The sequence below is a fragment of the Panthera uncia genome, chromosome D1 (genome assembly GCF_023721935.1).
Source record: "Panthera uncia isolate 11264 chromosome D1, Puncia_PCG_1.0, whole genome shotgun sequence".
Classification (NCBI taxonomy): Eukaryota; Metazoa; Chordata; class Mammalia; order Carnivora; family Felidae; genus Panthera; species Panthera uncia.
This window is the reverse complement of record NC_064808.1, coordinates 15967397-15988900: the sequence shown is the minus strand read 5'-3', so window position 1 is coordinate 15988900 and position 21504 is coordinate 15967397. Positions and strand designations below refer to the sequence as shown.

The following is a 21504-nucleotide window of genomic DNA, read 5'->3' as shown; positions in this document are numbered from 1 at the left end:
TACTTGCTTGCCCACACTGGGCAACTAACGTAAGATATCCTTTGGTTTCCTTTGATAATTTTCTGGATGACTTCGTAAGGTCCTCAGCAATTTGCATCACGGGTCCTTCTTTCTGGCTCAAGTTTTGGTCTCTTTTTCAAAGATATATTAAAAATTAATCCATTTCATATCAGAAAGAATTATAATTTATACTTGTTTTAGAAAAACCTGCACACAATAAATCACTGCTTTTAAAAAAAGGACATGAAGCTTTGATGGCTTCCTGCCACGATCTGAATGGTTTCATTAAAAAGAATGCACTGAGGATACAGGGAAATAGAGTGTTGGTCTAATAAAATCCAACTATTATATCTTCATCATCGTATTACCTGCACACATTTTTCTTTTAGAGCTGCTTATGCAAAAGCCAAACTAAAAAATTCCCTCGTCTAAGGGGACACGTGAATTTACATTCTGTATTTGTACCAGTCCTGTTTACTATGTGACTCTGTAATTCTATCCTAAGTTATGGTACATATGTTACTATTTTCATCCCTACTTTTATGCTTCAATGAACTCCTTTTAGGCTACTGGTTTATCTGGGATTTGAGAATCTGGTGCAATTTAACAGTAGTAACAAAAGTGCACATGTAACAACTATAATCAATAACATAAGCAGACCTCAGCTGAGTGAACTGTAGGGACCTCTTAGAAATGCTGGCTGAGACAACACATAACTATCATGAGGAATGTAATGGGATACCTGGGAAAATGATCACTAATCTTACATTTCAAATTTGTAACATGTGCATGAAATGTCTGTATGCCAGCTCAGGGACACGCCAGGACCCACTCTTAATCTACCTTAGGCTAAACTGACTTGGCAATAACATTACTGAGTCGTGTGGAAGCACAAGAAAAGGAAAATCAAGTGATTCAGAGGGCAGGTGTCTCTCCTGGTTTATGAGAATAAGTCACATCTCATAGACTGAGCCATGCCTTTGGAGGGCTAAGCCTACCTGAGGGTTCTCCTCCCGTTTTGGTTTGGGTGCAGCAGGTGGAGTGATGGTACGGCTCTCTGTTTGTTTCTCATCGGTTTCCGTGTGGGATTTAATTGTCTAAGGAAGGAAAAGTAAATGAAAATTCAGAATTCGTTTTTCGTTAAAAAAATGAAAACATAGTTTGTAGACAACAAAGAAGGAAAAAAGAACATACTCAAATTGGAAACATATTAATAAAAGAGATAATATGGATTATATTTTGGAAGGCCCTAGTTGAAATAATTAAATTGTATAACTAGGGTAGATATGAATCTATAACTGTAATAGTCTAAACTACACAAAAAGAAAAATCCACACTTTAATTCCTCTGTATAAAAATGAGTATAGGCTGCTCTGATTTCAATGTATTTTAGGATGTAGGGACAGTTTTCCAGAGCAAGCCCATTCTTATTACATATAGGTCAAGCTCCAGTCCACTGCAAGCTTAAGATCTGAATAACGTAAAAAAAAAAAAAATCTTGCATACACATTCTTCTCTTTCCAATTCCGATCATCACCTAAGAGAAGAGGCAGAATTACCCTCACTTGGGATATTTAACACCTGCCTGTAGCATCCATTAGAGGAGAGATGCGCTTGCCAAGAAAAGGTCATCTTGTAAGAGGCTAACAATCCGATTACCCCCAACTTTGTCTTCCAGATGCATCCATTCCGACAAAAGAACACCAGTATTGTTATCATCTTTAAGAACAAATGGCACCTAGCAAACTGGTAGGCTCAGTTTGCATTACTATTCTTATTATGATCCAGTGGCTAATTCATTTTACGAACCCCTCTGGAAATACTGAAATGATATTAGAAAAGTGGATACAAAAACTGTGAACACAAACCTACTTTACTTTTTCAAATAAAAAACACGTGGATGCTAATGGTCTTTTTGTATGGTAACAAGAAATTAAATGAGGGTAAAACTGTGATTACTAATGAGTAGGATTCTGTCCTGTGAGCAGGACAGCAAAAGTTCTCAAAAATCATTATGTCGTGAAATATGTTACTAGATCTGAAGAACACATACAATCACAAAGATCTTTCACTTTCTTTCCTAGCCACTTCTGTATTTTCCTTCTGCTTCTCATATTTATTATTTTAGGAGAATGTAAGCATCTGCCATTATCAATACTGTGGCAACCACTGTTCTGGGGCAAATGCTGCCTGATTTTTTTTTTTTAATGTTTACTTATTTATTTTTGAGAGAGAGAGAAGGAGCAAGGACATGTGTGAGCAGGGAGGGGCAGAGAGAGGGAGACAGAGAATCCCAAGTGGGCTCCGTGCTGTCAGTGCAGAGCCCAATGCAGGGCTCGAACCCACAAACCGTGAGATCATGACCTGAGCCCAAACCAAGAGCTGGAAGGTTAACTGACTGAACTACCCAGGTGCCCCATGATATTTTATATTTTACCAATGCCCTATTCTATTTCCTTCTCTATGATAAGCTACTTGAGAGAAGACACTGTTCTATACACATTTGCAGTCCTCTGTGCCTACCTAGTACAATGCCTTCCAGAAGAATCACGTACTTCTCTCTCACATTTTTTTTAACCAAAAAGGACACATTTCCTCCATAAAACAAACCACCAAATACATCTATAAGGGTACACGATGGGGAAGTAGGTTATAGCGTCATCTTTAAGGGCCTGGGTGTCCAGAAAGCTTATTTTCATAGCTTTCTGAGTGAGGAAGGGCAGGAAGTCTGAGGGAGGGGAGATAAGAGAAGGTCACCTGGAAGGGTCTGCTGATCCACTCCAAGGTTGTGTGAAATTTTGGGGGGTCTCTTGGTTCCACCTCTAAGGCTGAGTGACACACACAGTGGCAATGCCTCTGGGAAAGGACAAGCCAATTCCTCTCCACTAAGAGTTGGGAGTTGAATTCAACCCAGTTGAATCTGGGTTCAAATTTGCTCTCTCATTCAAGAAGAGTACAATTATCTCAGGGTTGGATAAAAAACACCAAAAGCATCCAAACAAAATTAAAACAATAAAAAACACTGGGGAGACATCTTTCTCTCATGGAGCTCCTGCTCGGGGGAAACCAGGCCACGCTGTGAACAGTACTGCGCAGAGGCCTGTGCGGTAAAGGAACGAAGCTCCAGCCAGCAGCCAGCGGGCAGTGAGACCTGCCAACAACCACGGGACTGAGCTGGGAAGTGAATTATCCAGCCCCCAGTGGAGCCTTGAGATGACTACAGCCCTGGCTTACAAGTTTGAAAGCAAACTTGTGAGGGACCTTGAGACAGAACCACCCAGCTAAGAGGCAAACTGATTCCTGACCCTCACAAGCTATAGGGAATAATAAAATATTTGTTGTTTTAAGCTGCTTAAAGCAAACCAAAAACAGTAGGGCTGGGGGAGTGACAGAAATGGCAGAACAGGGAGCTCTAAGAATTAGTCCTTTTAGTCCTTCCACTGAAGCAATCATTAAGCTGGCAAAAACAGAATCCGCTTTTTAGAATTCTGGAATCTAATAAAAACCTTATAGCAACCAGGGGGACACTGACTGAAGAAAGAAACTGCTAAATTTCACTAAGAAAGCATTTTTTCCTTACCTATCTACAAATCCCCATTCCACAGCTTGGGCAGAGGCTCTGCAGATAGATGGCAACCTGTGTTCCCAGCGTGGCTTGCTGGTGCTAAGGGAAACAATATGGACCTTCTAAAACACCCGTGGTTGGGCGTTTTGATCTGTGTGGTGGTTCCCTGAGGACTGGTACAGAGGCTGACCTCTGTGTTGCCCACCTTATTAGGCCAAAGTGGCTTTCGGGGTGACATCTGATGAAAGCATCTAAAGATATATGTTACCCATAGTCACCTGGTGTAAGGGAGATGGTGGATGGAATATACAGCAGACAGACCCAAAGGCCTGGGAAGGAGGAGGCTGAAGAAGACGACTCCTGGAAGAGTGGTGGCTTTCAAGGGCTATCACATATACTGGGGCATCCAGAATGTACCGCACATTCCCAGGGCTAGATGCATGTTTAGAAAAGATGTGAGAGAACTCTAGGTTTGCACTGCTGGCTGATCTTTGAGCTGTATCCAAGGAAGAGGTGAAGGCTAAGGCAGAGTTACAGATGGCCTGGCTTAGAACTGACGAAGTAACCCTGCTCAGAGCCAATGTGCAAGGACTGGGAAAGTTGTGTTGTGTCTTTTTAAAAAAAATTTAGTTGTTGTTGTTATTATTATTATTATTATTATTATTATTGGTTTTTTTGGCTCCAGTTGTTTAAGAAAATCTGTCAGGTCACTAGCTGACCACTGAGACAACAGAACAGAGAGTTCAGTGACTGTACATGACAAGAAATACAGTTTTTGCAAAAACAGTTTGGTAAAGGCACTAAACAGATAACTGCAGTCCTCAACCAAACCCTGGGGTGGGAGGAGAATCTAATCTCGAGTTATCACATTGTAATTTCAAAATGAAGAGTTTTCAACAAAAAATTGGAAGGCATACAAAGAAAACAGGAAGGTATGGCCCATTTGTAGGGAAACAAAATCAACAAAAACTGGCCTTAAGGAAGCCCAGTCCAGCCCTGGACTCTCTAGAAAAAAAACTAATTAAATATGCTCACAGAGCTAATGGAAACTATGGACAAAGAATTGAAAGAAACCAGGAGAACAATTTCTCACCAAAAAAGACACTACCTATAAAGAGATAGAAATTATGGAAAGGAACCAAATAGAAACTCTGGAGCTGAAAAGTATACAAGTTGAGATGAAAAATTCTCTAGAAGGGTTCAGGCAAAAGAAAGAATCAGTGAAGTCCAAGACAGGACAACGGAAATTGTCCAGTCTGAGGAACAGAAAGGAAAAACATGAAGAAAAATGAACGGAGCCTAAGGGACTTGTGGGATATCATCAACATATGCATTATGGACTCCCAGGGGGACAGGACAAGCAGAGAGAGAGAGAGAGAGAGCAGCAGAGATAATACCTGAAGGATTAATAGCTCAAAACTTCCCACACTGGATGAAAGACAGAAATCTACACATCCAAGAAGCTCAGTGACATCCACGTAGAATAAACTCAAAAGACATTCACAGTATGTGGGAAAATGGCAGAGCAGGAGGCCCCTGAGTTCTCCCTGTCCCCACATTTACAACCAGATTTTAACTACATCCAAGTCAATAAACAGGAATGCAATCTGAAGACTGGAGCAACACATTCTACAACTAAATATAGAGAAGAAGCTGCACCTGAAAGGTCAGGAAGGTCAGAAAGGCAGAGGGAGGCTGCCGGCAGGAGGGAGAGAGCTGTGTGCAGGAGAGAGAAAAATGGGCCCTCGTACCAGGGAGCTCACATGTGGAAGAATGATCTCCATAACATTTGGCTTTAAAAACAGGGCTGAATTCCATGAGTTTTAAAACCAGTGGGACTTGGAACCTGAAGCTTTAAAAGTCAGCTGACTCAACACTGGGTGAGCCAGGGTGAGGGTGAATGAAAGCTGGGTTGCCATCCTTAAAGAGAGCAGACTGAGCCAAGAAAACATAAAAACGGCAATTTGCACAACACAACGCTGGGGGAAAATGGGAGACAGATCCGTTCACATTGATTTTGAAGTGTGTTGGGGGACTTCTCTGAAAACAAGGGAGCTGGCAGACGCCATTCTCTCCACGCCTCTCCCCACCACCGCCAACCCACAGCATAAACAGAGCCACCTGCAGGAGGCAGCACTGCATAGACACTTGCTACCTAACCAGCTGGCAGGGGCACCACACCCACGAGCTCTCCAGAGGACTCATCCACTCTAAGCCTGCTAGCCTTGGCCTTGGGCTCAGGGCAAATTTTGTTAGTGTACATGCCCGCCCAGCCACTGAGTGCACAGCTGCCACAGCATGCCCTTGCCATCGTGCACCAGGCCCAGCTGTGCCCACCTCACTCCCCTGGCCAGCCTGGCATGCAGTCCCCAAATGCTTTGGGAGATTCCCCATAGGACAGGACTAGTGGCCCAGCGCAAATTGTGCTAACACTACCATCCCCCTCACAAGTTCCCCAGAGGGCACGACCTCTCAGATGTGGTCTGCTTGGGTCCCACAAACACCACAGACAGCAAGCACAGCCCACAAGAGGCGGAGAGTCAGTACAGACGACTGCAGTGAAAGGAAAAGTGACTCAGACACAACAGCAGGGCGTAAGCAACACACAGGATACTCTCCTGAAGTGCCAGGTTCTGGTGAACAGGGGACACTGCACTGCAGAGGGCATTCTAGGACCTCTTCTTCATACAGTCACTACTTTCAAGAGCAGAAGACACAGCTGACTTTCTTACACACAGAAACAGAAAAAGAGAGGCAGACAAAGTGAGAGACATTTATATATCTGAAATGAAAGAACAGGACAAGGCCATGGTCAGAGATGTAAGCAAAACAGATATAAGTAACATGTCTGACAAAGAATTTAAAGCAATGATTATTAGGATATGCGCTGAACTTGAGAAAAGAGTGGAAGACCCTTAACATGGAGATAAGGAATAACACAGCAGACATAAAGGGCTCAGTAAATGAAAAATAGGTTGATGGAATGAAGAGAGGGCTGGAAGAAGCAGAAGAATGAATTAATGACCTAGAACACAGAGTAATGGAAAATAATCAAGCTGAACAAAAGAAAGAAAAAAGAACTAGGCAAAATGAGAATACACTTAGAGAACTCAGTGACTCCATCAAATATAGTAACAGTCATAGTGTAGGAGTCCCAGAAAAAGAAGAAAGAGAAAAGGGGGCAGAAAACTTATTTGAGGAAAAAGTATTTGAAAACATCCCTAATCTGGGGAAAGAAACCGATATCCAGATCCAGCAGGCACAGAGAACTCCCGTCAAAATCAACAAAAGCAGATTCATACACAGACATATTATATTCAAATTGGCAAAAATAGTGATAAGAAAAAAACTTTAAAGCAGCAATACAAAAGAAGTCAGTAACTTCCAAGGGAAAACCCATAAAGCTTTCAGGAGATTTTCCAAAGAAACTTTCCAAGACACAATGGAGTGGCATGATATACTCAAAGTGCTGAACGGGAAAATTCTACAGCCCAAAATACTCTATCCAGCAAGGCTATCATTCAGAATAGAGAGATGAAGAGTTTCCTAAAAAAACAAAACCAAAGGAGTTTATGACCACTAAACTGGCCCTGCAAGAAATATTAAAGGGGACTCTTTGAGTAGAAGGAGAGACCAAAAGTGACAGTACAGAGGTAGGAAACACAAAAGAAGTAAAAGTGAATATTTCTATTAAAAAAATCAGTCAAGGAACTCACAAAAAAAGGATGTGAAATATAATGACATATACCTAAAATGTGGGTAGGAGAGTAGAAAAGAATGGGTTCAAACTTAAACAATCATCAACTTAAAACAGACCGCTATATGCAGAAGAGGTTATATACAAATCTAATGGTAACCATATATCAAATACCACTAATAAATATGCAAAGAATAAAGACAAAGAAATCCAAATATGTCACTAAAGAAAATCAGCAAAAGAAAGACAAGAGGGGATCAGAGAAAATCTTCAGAAATAACCACAAGACAGGTAATAAAATGGCAATAAATATCTATCGATCAATAATTACTTTGAATATAAATGCAGTAAACACTCCAATCAAAAGAAACAGGGTGACAGAGTGGATTTAAAAAACAAGGCCCATCTATATGCTGTCTATGAGAGACTCATTTTAGGCCTAAAGACACAGGCTGGAAGTGAGGGTATGGAGAAACATCTATCATGCAAATGAAATGGAGGTCAAAAGAAAGCCAGAGTACTAATACTTATATCAAATAAAATAGACTTTATTTTTTTAAATTTATTTATGTACTTTGAGAGAGCAAGCAGAGGAGGGGCGAGAGAGAAGGAGAGAAAGAGAATCCCAAGCAGGCTCTGCACTGTCAGAGTGGAACCTGATGTGGGGCTCGAACTCATGAACTGCAAGATCATGACCTGAGCCAAAACCAAGAGTCAGACGCTTAACTGACTGAGCCACCCAGGCACCCCTAAAATAGATTTATAAAACAAAGACTGTAACAAGAGATAAAGAAGGACACTATATAATAATAATAATAATAACAATAATAATAATAAGGGTACTATCTAACAAGAAGATATAACAGCTGTAAATATTTATGCACCCAACAGAGAGGCACCCAAATCTATAAAACAGTAACAAACATAAAGGAACTAATCAATAATAATACAATAATAATAGGGGACTTTAACACCTCACTTACATTGACAGACAGATCATCCAAACAGAAATCAACAAGGAAACAGTGGCTTTGAATGACACACTGGAACAGATGGATTTAACAGATATATTCAGAACATTCCATCTTAAAACAGCAGAATACACACTCTTTTCAAGCGCACACAGAACATTCTCCAGAATGACCACATATTAGCCCACAAAACAAGCTTCAACAAATTCAAGAAGATCAAAGATATACCACTCATCTTATCTGACCACAACTTTATGAAACCAGAAGTCAACCAACAAGAAAAAACCTGGAAAGATCACAAATACATGGAAGTTAAATAACATGCTACTAAACAATGAATGGGTTAACTAGGAAATAAAAGAAGAAACAAAACAGTACACGGAAACAAATGAAAAAGAAAACAATGGTGCAAAACCTCTGGGATGCAGCAAAACAGATTCTAAGAGGAAAGTTTACAGCAATACAGGCCTACCTCAAGAAGCAAGAAAAATCTCAAATGAACAACCCGATCTTACACCTAAAGGAGCCAGAAAAAGAACAACAAACAAAACCTAAAACCAGTAGAAGGAAGGAAATAATAAAGATTAAGCAGCAATAAATGATATAGAAACTATAAAAAACAATAGAACAGATCAATGAAATCAGGAGCTGGTTCTTTGAAAAAAAAATCAATAAAATTGATAAACCCTTAGCCAGACTTACCAAGAAAAAGAGAGAAAGGACCCAAATAAATAAAATCACAAATGAGAGAGGATAAATAACCACCAACAGTTATACAAACAGTTATAAGAGAATATTGTGGAAAGCTATATGCCAACAAATTGCATAACCTAGAAGAAATGGATAAATTCCTAGAAAAATATAAGCTACAAAAACGGAAACAAGAAGAAATAGAAAATTTGAACAGACTAATAACCAGCAAAGAAATTGAATTAGTAATCAAAAAACTCCCAATATACAAAAGTCCAGGGCCAGATGGGCTTCATGGGTTAATCCTATCAAACATTTAAAGAAGAGTTAATACCTCTCCTTCTCAAACTATTCCAAAAAATAGAAAAGGAAGGAAAACTTCCAAATGAGGCCAGCATTATCCTGATACCAAAACTGGATAAAGACACCACTAAAAAACAAACAAGCAAACAAACAAACAAACAAACTACAGGCCAATATCCATGATGAAACTAGATGTAAAAATCCTCAACAAAGAAATAGCAAAACGAATTCAACAATACTTTAAAAAAATCATTCACCACAACCAAGTGGGATTTACTCCTAGGTTGCAAGGGTGGTGCAATATTCACAAATTAATCAGTGTAATGCATCACATCATAAGAGAAAGGGTAAGAACCATAAGATCATTTCAGTAGATGCAGAGAAAGCATTTGACAAAGTACAACATCCATTCATGATAAAAACCCTCAACAAAGTAGGTTTAGAGGAAACATACCTCAACACAATAAAAGCCATATATGAAAAAGAGAGCTTTTTCCCCAAGGTCAGGAACCAGACAAGGATGTGCACTCTCACCACTTCTATTCAACATAGTACTGGTAGTCCTAGCCATAGCAATCAGACAACAAAAAGCAGTAAAAGTCATTCAAATTGATAAGGAAGAAGTAAACCTTTCACTATTTGCAAATGATAAAGGATTATCTGATAAAGGACTGGTATCCAAAATATATAAATAACTTATAAAAGTCAACATCCAAAAAATAAATAATCCAATTAAAAATGGGCAGAAGATATGAAGAGACATTTCCCCAAAGACGACTTTCAGATGGCCAACACATTACATGAAAAGATATTCACCATCACTTACCATTGGGGAAATGCAAATCAAAACTACAATGAGATATCTCCTCACACCTAGCAGAAAAGCTAAAATCAATAACACAAGAAACAACAGGTGTTGGCGAAGACGTGGAGTAAAAGGAACCCTCTTGCACTTTTGGTGGGAACGCAAACTGGTGCAGTTGCTCTGGAAAACAGTATGGAGGTTCCTCAAAAAGTTAAAAATAGAATTACCCTACAATCCAGTGATCACACTGCTGGGTATTTACCCAAAGAACACAAAAACACTAATTCAAAGGGATACATACACCCCTATGTTGGATAAGTGGACAAAGAAGATATGCTGTGTGTACACACACACACACACACACACACACACACACACACACAGAATGGAATATCATTTCGCCATAAGAATGAAATCTTGCCATTTTCAATGACATGTATGGATCTAGAGAATATAATGTTAAGCGAAATAAGTCAGACAAATACCATATGATTTCACTCATGTGTGGCATTTAAGAAACAAAGCAAATGAGCAAAGGGAAAAAAAGAGACAAATGAAGAACCAGACTCTTAATTATAGAGAACAAATTGATGGATACTAGAGGGGAGGTGGGTGGGGATGGGTGAAATAGGTGGAAGGGGTTAAGGAGTGTACTTGTGGTGAGCAACAGGTGATGTATGGAACTGTTGGCTCACTATATTGTACCCCTAAAACTAATATAACACTGTATGTTAACTAGCTGGAATTAAAATAAAAGCTTAAAAAATAAAATAATTAAAATTTTAAAAATAAAAAAAATAAAATGTGTGTTCCCATAAAAATGATTAAAAATAAATAAAATAAAAGAGATTCACAGTGAGACACATTGTAGTCACACTGTTGAAAGACAAAGGCAAAGAGAGAGTCTTGAAAGGAGTAAGACAGAAGTGATGCATCACACAGAAAAGGTCCTCAATGTGGTTAGCAGCCAACTTCTCCCCAGAAACCAGAGGCCAGCAGCAGGGGGATTACATAAAGTGCTGAAAGAAAATCACTATCAACCAAGAATGCTATATCCTGCAAAAACCTAAGGAAGTTCATTGCTAGTAGATCTGCCCTAAAAGAAATGCTAAAGGAGTTCTTCAGGCTGAAATAAAAAGACACTAGACAGTAACTTCAAGTCATACAAAGAGATAAGAATTCCAGTAAAGGAAACTACACAGGTAAAAACAGAACCCAGTATTTTTGTATCTTTGATTTGTAACTTCTCTTTTAGTTTTCTGTATGAGTTAGAAAAGAGATGCATAAAGCAATAATTATAAATCTATATTAGTGGGCATACAATGTACAAAAGATGTAAATCTGTGACAACAGAAAGGAGGGGCAGAGCTGTATAGAACAGAGTTTTTGTATACTATTAAAGCTAAGCTTGTATCAATTCAAACGACACAGTTAAAGATTTATGAATGTTAACTGCAATCCCCATGGTAACCACTGAGAAAATAACTAAAATGTACACAGAAAAGAAAATGAGGGCATCAAAAGTATGCACTAGAAAGAAAAACCAAACACAAAAGAAGGCAGTATTGGAGTAACTGAGGAACAAAAAAGACATAAGACGTATAGAAAACAAATAGCAAAATGGCATAAGTCCTTTCCTATCAGCACTTTAAATGTAACTGAGTTCAACCCACAAATTAAAAGACAGAGAGTGGCAGAATGGATTAACAAAACATGATCCAAAATATACGCTATCTATAATAGACTCATCTCAAAGCCAAAGATACAAAAAAGTTGAAAGTCAAAGGATGAAAAAAGATATTTCATGCAAACAGTAACCGAAAGAGTACAGGGATAGCTATACTAATGGTTTGCCTTAAGTCAAAAAACTGTTACAGGAGACAAAGAAGGTCATTATATATTGATAAAAGGGTCAGTTCATTACGAAGACATGATACATTTTAAATATATATGCACCAAACAACAGAGTCTTAAAATATGAAACAAATATTGACAGAACTGAATGAAGAAATAAAATAGTTCTATAATAATAATAATTGGAGACTTTAATACCTCACTTTAAAGAATGGAAAGAAGGGGCACCTGGCTGGCTCAGTTGGTAGAGCATGAAACTCTTGATTTCCGGGTCATGAGTTCGAGCCCCACGCCGGGTGTAGATTACTTAAAAATCTTTTAGGAAGGAAGGAAGGAAGGAAGGAAGGAAGGAAGGAAGGAAAGGAGGGAGGAGGGAAAAAGAAAAGAACATGTAGACAGAAGATCAATAAGGAAATGGAGGACGTGAACAACACTATAAACCAACTAGATCTAACATACATATAAAGCACAGTCCACTCAACAACAACAGAATACACATTCTTCTCAAGTATACATGACACATTCTCTGGAACAGATCATGTTTGAGGTCACAAAACAAATCCTAATAAATTTCAGAAGACTCAACATACAAAGTATCTCATCTTCTCTGACCACAAGAGAAAGAAGCTGGAAATCAGTAATAAAGGAAAACTAGAAAACTTAAAAACGTGTGGAAATTAAATACACACTCTTACATAACCAATGGGTCAAAGAAGGAATCACCAGGGAAATTAGAAAATACTTTGAGAGGAATGAAAATGAAAACATAATATACCAAAACTGATGTGATATAGTGAAAGCAGTGCTCGGGAGGAAATTTATAGCTCTAACAGTTTACTTAAAAAAAAAAAAAAAAAAAAAAAAGAAAACTGATCTCAAACCAATAACCTAACTTTAAATGTTAAAGAACTAAAAAAACCTTAAGAAACCAGAAAAAAAACAACTAAAGCCAAAGCTAGCAGAAGGAAGAAAATAATAAAAGTTACAGTGGAAATAAATGAAATAGAGAACAGAAAAATAATAGAATTAATGAAATCAAAAGTTTATTCCTTTTTCTTTTTTTTCTTTTTGAGAGAGAGTATGTGTGAGAGCGAGTGGGGGAGGGACAGAGAGAGAGGGGACAGAAGATCCGAAGCAGGCTCTAGCTGACAGCAGCGAGCCCGACGCGGGGCCTGAACTCACAAATCCTGAGATCATGGCCTGAATCGCAGTTGGATGCTCAACCAACTGAGCCACCCAGGTGCCCTAAAAGTTTATTCTTTGAAGAGATCAACAAAATTGAGAAACCTTTAGTTGCACAGACTAAAAAAACAGAAAATGCAAATAACAAAAATCATAAACACAAGTGGGAACGTTGGGTGTAGATTACTTAAAATTCTTTTAGGAAGGAAGGAAGGAAGGAAGGAAGGAAGGAAGGAAGGAAGGGAGGAAGGGAGGAGAGAGGGAGGGAGGGAGGGAGGAAGGAAAAAGAAAAGTTAAGAAAGAAAAGAACATGTAGACAGAAGATCAATAAGGAAATGGAGAACATGAACAACACTATAAACCAACAAGATCTAACATACATATAAAGCACAGTCCACTCAACAACCACAGAATACACATTCTACCTATCTTACAGAAGAAAAAAAAAGGATTAGAAGAGAGTACAATGAAGAATTACCAACAAATTAATATAGATGCAATGGACAAATTCCTATAAATATAAAAATTACCAAAATTGACTCGAGCACTGGAAAATCTCAACAGACCTGTTACAGCTAAAGAAATTGAAACAGTAATCAAAATCCTCTCCAAAAAGAAAAGTTCAGAATCAGCTTCACTGGTGAGTTCTACCAAACATTTAAAGAACTAACACTGATCCTTCTCAAAATCTTCCAAAAAATAGGAGGAAAACATTTCCTAACTTGTTCTATGAAGCCAGCCCTACCTTGATACTAACGCCAAAGACACCACAAAAAGAGAAAATTACAGACCAATGCCCCTTATGAATACAGTGAAACATTCTTTCAATTTTTTTTAATGTATCTAATTTTGAGAAAGAGAGAGAATGTGAGCAAGGGAGGGGCCGAGAGGGGGAGAGAGAGAATCCCAAGCAGGCTCCACACTATCAGCACACAGCCAGATACAGGGCTCGATCCCACAAACCGTGAGATCATGACCTGAGCAGAAATCAAGAGTCGGATGCTTAACCGCTGAACTACCTAGGCGCTCCGCCCTACAGTCAAAAATTTTTAATAAAATACTAGCAAACTGAATCTAACAGTATATTCAAAAGATACACCATGACAAAGCAGAACTTATCCCAGGAACGAAAGATGTAAGAAAACCAATGTAATATATACCACATTAGTAAATGAGGGCAACTCTTCCCCAACACATGATCATCTCAATAAATGTAGAAAAAAGCATTTGTCAAAATCCAACATTCATTCATGATAAAACACTCAGAAACCTAGAAATAGAAGGAAACGTCCTCAACTTTATAAATACAGGGTATTTATGAGAAACCACAGCTAACATCATACTTAACAGTGAGAGACTGAATGCTTTCGCTCCGAGATCGGGAACAAGAGAAGTATGCCCACTTTCACCATGACTATTCAACATTGTGGTGGTAGTTCTAGTCAGAACAATTAGGAAAGAAAAGACATAAAAGGAATCAAAATTGGAAAGGATGATGTAAATCTATCTCTATTTACAGAGGATCCTACATATAGAAATTCCAAGAATCCACAAAACAACTACTAGAGCTAATAAAAAAGTTCGGCAAAGTTGCAAGGTACAAGATAAATGAGCTGTATTTCTACATAACAGTAATGAACAATTGCAATAGGAAATTAAGAAAACAATTACATTTATAATAGCATCCCAAAGAATAAAATACCTAGGAATAAATTTAAGGAGACAAAAGACTTGTGCACTGCAAATTATAAAGCACTGCTGAAAGACATAAAACTAAATAAATGGAAAGACATCCATGTTCAAGAATTGAAAATTCCAACAGCTTTTTCTTGTCGGAAGAATCGGCTTTTCCAATTCTCAAAATCACGCAGGAATCGCAAGGACCCCTGAATGGCCAAAACAATATCGAAAAAGAAAAACGATGGAGGACTCACACTTTCCAATGTCAAAACTTACTACAAAATGACAGTAATTAAGAGAGTGTGGTAGGTACTGGCACAAAGACAGAGCTACAGACCAAAAGAATAGGATTGAGAGTCCAGAAATAAATCCACACATCAATTGCCAATTGGTTTTCAACAATGGTGTCATGATCATTCAAATGGGGAGAGAACAGTATCTTCAACAAATGGTGCTGGAACAACTGCATATCCACATGTGAAATCATTAAGCTGGACCCTTTATCTCATACTACATACAAAAATTAAGTCAAAATGAACTACTAACTTAAATTTAAGAGCTAAAACCGTACAACTTCTTAGAAGAAAAATTAGGTTATGGTAGATCTTCATTATCTTAGATGTCAGCATGGATTCCTAGATAGGACACCAAAAACACAAGCAACAAAAGAAAAAAACAGATAAACTGGACTTCATCAAAATTGAAACGTTTTGGGCATCAAAGTACATTATCCATAAAATGAAGACAACACAGGCTTCCAGAAAAGAAAAAGTGAAAAGACGACCTACAGAATGGAAGAAAATACCTGCAAATCATGTATCTGATAAGAGTCTAGTATCCAGATTATACAAAGAACCCTCACAACTCAACAACAAAAAGACAAACAACCCAATATAGAAACTGGCAAAGAACTTGGATATTTCTCTAAAGAAAATATACAAATGGCCAAAAAGCACATGAAAGATGTCCAACAACAACATTTATCACTAACAAAATGCGAATCAAACTCACAATGAAATACCACTTCACACCTACTAGGATGGCTATAATTTTTAAAAAGGGAAAACAGTAAGTATCACCAAGGATGTGGAGCAAACAGCAGGCTCACACATTGCTGGTGGGAATGGAAAATGATTCAGCTGCTGTGGAAACAGTGTGGCAGTTCCTCAAAAAGTTAAACACAGAATCGTCACATGATCCAGTAATTGTACTCTTAGGTATGTATATACCCCCAAAGAATGGAAAGCAGGTATTCAAACAAATGTTTGTACATAAATATTCACAGGAGCACCATTCCCAATAGACAAAAGGTAGAAATAACCCAAATGTCCATCAACGGATGAACAGATAAACAAGTTACGGTATATACATACTATGGACTATTATTCAGCCATTAAAAGGAAGTGTACTGATACGTGCTATAATGTAGATGAATCTGGAAAACACTATGCTAACTGAAAGAAGCCAGACACAAAAGGTCACATATTGTATGATTCCATCCAAATGAAATACCCAGAATAGGTAAATCTAGAGAGACAAACAAGCAGACTGGCAGCTGCCAGTGGGAGGGAGAGGAGTGGATGGAGAGTAATTACTGACTAGATACTGGTTTTTATTTTAGGGTAATAAAAAGATTTTGGAACTAGACAGAGGTGGTGGTTGCACAACACTGTGGATGTACTAAATGCCACTGAATTGTTCATTTCAATGTTCATTTTTATGTGGTATGAATTTCACCTCAGTTAAAAAAAAATGGGGGAAAACCAAAACCAAAAAACAAAAAACTAAAAGTGGAGTAAGCTAAAAGTCTGGTCTCTATCAGAGATTACAAACTATTGTCCAGAGATGAAGTTGCCCGGCAGATATTTTTTTGCTTTACATAGTGTTTAAACAGTTACCAGTATTTTTAAAACCAGGTGACTTCTCAAAACATCGGGATCTCTGGCCATTCTTGGAAATATTTCTGTAGGATAAAAACTGGCTATTATCAAGCAGTAGTTGCCTCCTGAGACGGTATTACTTTCCCATTGACTACAGTCTCTTCCACATTCTATGGTCTTCCTGATACCAAGGCCAAATTTAAATTTTGTCATGCTTGCCTCACTACTTTAAACAGAAACTAAGAATAAAAGTGGGATACCTCTTACACTCACGCTCCCACTGAAAATTGAAAAATAAAAGTCCATGTGTTTACTTCCAGCCTGCTTTACTCATTTGTATTTACTGCTTCACACTCGTGACTATTTGAATTTAGAAATCTGGTTCTTTTTGCTTACAAAGATAGAAATCAAACACTCCGAACAAGATTAGAATTAGGTTAACCATTTACACCCTGAATTCCAAATTCACCTTCTGAGACTTGGCTGCATGAATAATCAAAGTTAGTCACTTGCAAATAAATACATGCCCAAATAGTTTCACCAATCGAGGCTGAATAAATTTGGATTGAAGAAGGCAAAGCAAAATCCATCTCTGGTCACTCGGACCTCTTTTCCCTGCTAGAGCACCAGTGTTAAAATGGAAGGTGAAGAGTTACCAGCTCACGTTTACTAAGAGGGAAGAATGGAAGTTGAGGAGAATACATTGGATAATGTTCTCATCTTGGAAGCACTGTTCAGATCCTGTTTAGAGGATCTTGTGTAGGTTCCTGTCCAAGACACACAGGGAACCCAGCACTTTTTTCTCAGTAGCTTAGCCCTGGGGACATACGCAGAGGTCTTTGTTGCAGGGGTGGGCGTGGTGGATTAAGAAATGAACATAATTCCTGAGAACTAACTGCATCAGGCGCAGTCTAATTGGACTTTAAATTAAATGCTTTAGCTCATTCCATCATTAACAGGTGGTTAGCCCCATTTTGTAGAGTGCTAGAGAGGACAGGGACATAAAAGTCAGCGGTATGGGGGCTGTAAGTCTGTCTGGTTCCATCTACTTTTCTGCCTAGAACATGTTTCCAGCCTCAAAGCTCTTCAAACTCTAGCACTCATTTTCTCAGAGTCGCAGTGTAATGTGGCTTCTAATGAGGGTAAGACAGGGAGCTCTTATCTGGGCTGAAGGAAGTTGGCAATGCCTGACAGGGAAGAAGTGAGGCACTATTGTTGTAACTGACACTCCCTTCTTCCTTTTCTATGCCAAGGTGGGAGGCCTTTGAAACTATACAACTTGCCATGCTTCCTCCCCCGGAGGCACAGCCTCCATACCTGTTCGAAATGCACTACAGATTGAGCTCTGTGAGGGTATAGGCTTTCATTTATCCACCCTTGTATTTAGGCATCACACTCGGCATAGCAACTGGCACGTAATCAACGTATTTTTATTAAATGAATGTTATCACCCTAAAAGAAACAGAAGAAAGCAGAAAGGAACCCATCTAGCCTTGTCACATAGAGAATGCTGGACGCAGGTTCTGGTAACTCTGTGAGCAGACGCTGAGTAGTACTTCTGTGGCTACATATTTACATTGCTTTACTCTTTAGCCCATCTCTGAGATCCCCTAATGGCTATAAATGTGATACTGGAAATGAAACACAGAAGAGAAAAGAAGGATAGCAGAAAGATCTAAAGTAAGAAAATTCTGAGAATGGAGTCCAGTCTAAAGAGCACCCCTGCTGACTGAGCTTGCTAACCTGCAAGCCCGTTATGGCAGGTGGTCTGCTAAACTAAAATAGCAACGGCTGATTCCTCTATTAGATGAACAAAAAGAGAGACCATGGAATTTACTGCTTAGAAAAGCTTTTTTAAGATTTCCTGAAAACCTTTTTACAGCATTATAATTAAAATTAAAAGCTCTATTAACATATAAGTCCAAAACATGAAAAGATATTCAACATCTAACGTGAAAAAAAGCAAGTTACAAAATATAGATTGTTTTTTTTGCTTTAAAAATGTATTATAGAAAACATGGAGGAAGATAATCTGAACTGTTCATACTGTTCAAGAGTCAGGAGTTAGAATTATGGGGAAGTTTACTCTTTCCACACATTACGGGGTGGATGCACTTTGTACATTATATAGTTCTATAATGTTAGAGTTTTCTTTCATAATTAATATGTATTATCTTAGATGTGATCAGAAAAAATAAGAAATGCAAAAATAAAAGGAAACTGAAAAAAAATGTCTCCTAAAAGTATCTATATCGAAAGAGAGGTCAAAGAAAAATACTATTTAGTAATCTAAAGGAGTGTTTTGAAACCACCTTCTTTTGGAACTCTAAGGCCCCTCGCGTTCTTTGAGAGCCAGCACAGGACACGAGGGGAGATGATCTCCAGACATGCCCCTACCCAAACTTCTCAGCTTCAGTATTTTACTTTTATGTTTTAATAATGAAGTTCTGCCGATAATGAGTTTAAAAGCTCATTATCTAACACGGTGTATCTAAAAAGGTGTAACTATTTCTGAAATGTTCCTCAAAGCACTTTCTGGGGTCTGAGTAAGCTTTCCAGGAAAACAGATGTGTTTTCCCTTGTGTTTTCTGAGCACAAGATTTTAATACCTAGCTTTTTAGTGGAAGGTCTGCTGCATTTATGAGCTGTCTGGATAGAAAGCCGGGTGCTCTATGCATAAGGATCCTCTGTTCAAGAAGGCCAAGGCAGCAGGAAGCCTCTCATACCCCACCATCTGGCCAGCCTCTCTGAATCATGGTCAGCCATCCAGAAGCAGAAGATTCAGGATCACTAGAGACTATTTTCAGATGAATGAGAACTCAAGCCTGAGCAATTAGAAATAGGTCAATGACTTTTTAAAGCAACTTTCTTAAAAGACGATGCTTTTCTTTGCAAAATTCTTTTCTCATCACTCGTCTTTCTTTAAATAGAATATGGTAACTGCCTATAAATCCTTTTCCTTGTTTTTAGAAGTCTTCTGTTACAGAACTCGTAAGTATTTTTGGAGGTTACTTGTATTTCTCTAGCCTTGAATTCTTAAGAGAAAATCTGACTTTAGAAATACAAACGAGAGGCTTCAACATCTGAGCTAAAATAAAATGTCTGTATTCTCTAGAGTTAAAAAATGCTTTTTAGAAATTTTAATTTTTTCATTTGGCTCTTCATTATCTGTAATAACCAGGGGAAATCTTTCAAATGAAATCCTTTCCCTTGTTTTGTTTACTCTTCCTGACTTTCACAGCCGTATCTTCATCTGGATTCTTATCGGGCCGAAACTAATAAGGCATTTTCTGTGCATTGTACCTCTGTGCTTCCTGACTGAGACCAGCAGAACCCATCTGTGAATTTCTGCTTCGGAACCAGCAGGGGGAGCTCACTCACACGGCAATCTGAATCCCTCTGCGCAGGGATGGTGGGAAAAACAACCCAACTTTCTTCAGTAAGACTGGCCCTTTTGCATTATGGATAAACCATCACATGATAAGCAACAGGTTACGGACAGTGGTGCTGAGATAAAGAGAAGAGTTCTTGAGAGAATGTATTTAGAGACAGCCCGGCCTCAATGGCAAGGCCACTGTCCCCAAGCAGATGCACACTCTGCCTGTACCTGTTTTTCAAGGCTTGGCTTGCTAAGCTGTACAGTCTGAGGTCCAGCGAGTCTGGTCCCTGGAGTAGCTATCACAATGCTGGTGAGCTGGGCCATAGGGAACGTTTTGGCTATGGTTGCAGTCTGCCCATTGACGACACGGACGGGATGGATGGAATTCTGGGAGGTAGGGAGGGTCGTGGGGGTGAACTTGGTCAGCATGACAGGCCTCTGGATAAGTTGAGGAGCTGCAAGCATGGGAGGAGGTGCTGGGGCAATAGGAATGTTATTCTGGGCCACAGGCTTGGGTCGAACCTATGGGGAAAGAGAGAACAATTACTGTATTACTTCAAGAAATTTCATAAGCCTTGTAAGTCTAAAACATTGCCAGGTCTTTTATACTATATATGTGAAATGGTATTGAGTACCAATATTTATTAATATTCATTTTGGTGTTATTAGTCCTATACATATCAGGATATATAATCTTATAGAAGACTCGTCAGCTCTTAACGGTGTCCAAACGCTACCCTACAACATGGTTCTTCTGGATCCAAACCTTAGCTCCTTCTCCCATACCATGCTGCTTCCTCAGGTTGAGATCAAATGCCTAATCCAGAGACTGGTCTCACCCAGAACTTGTGCCCAGTATGGTAATAATGCGGCCATCGATCTTAATTCACATTCTAAATTTCTTCATGTCCGTGAATTCAGTTCAGCCCAGCTCCTTGCTCTCTAACTCCCCGGTCTCGGCCACTCCCTCTCTAAGTCACATTTGTGGACTTCCTCTTCCTCTGCCCAATCCTAAACATTAAGTATTTCTCAGAGTTTTGTTCTGGAACCTCTTTTTTCCCCAATCTTCTCACTCTTCCTGGGGTTTTTCACCCATCCCATGGCTTCAGTTACCAACTATAGGTACTGAAGACGTCCATCCACACTTGCATCTCAGGACCAGACATTTCCGAATGTACTCAACTTCCTGGCATGTATCTCTACTTGGAAATCTCATAAGAAATTAAAAATCAGCATGTCTAGGGGTACCTGGCTGGCTCAGTCAGTGCAGCATGAGACTCTTGATCTCAGGGTTGTTAAGTCCTAGCCCCATCCATGTTGGGTGTGGAGATTACTTAAAAATAAAATCTTTCGGGGCGCCTGGGTGGCGCAGTCGGTTAAGCGTCCGACTTCAGCCAGGTCACGATCTCGCGGTCCGTGAGTTCGAGCCCCGCGTCAGGCTCCGGGCTGATGGCTCGGAGCCTGGAGCCTGTTTCCGATTCTGTGTCTCCCTCTCTCT

General features: G+C 39.0%; 1 protein-coding gene across 12 annotated transcripts in view; it reads right to left on the bottom strand.

The window, feature by feature from the left end:
• PHF21A (PHD finger protein 21A) overlaps nt 1-21504 on the bottom strand; it is a 196591-nt gene that overhangs the window by 20915 nt on the left and 154172 nt on the right. For all 12 annotated transcript variants that reach the window (XM_049647541.1, XM_049647519.1, XM_049647542.1 and 9 more), the window contains 2 exons: nt 20235-20528; nt 999-1097 (listed from right to left, as the gene is read on the bottom strand). In XM_049647541.1, the coding sequence (XP_049503498.1) occupies nt 999-1097; nt 20235-20528 (393 nt within the window). The remainder of the gene's footprint in view (nt 1-998; nt 1098-20234; nt 20529-21504) is intronic.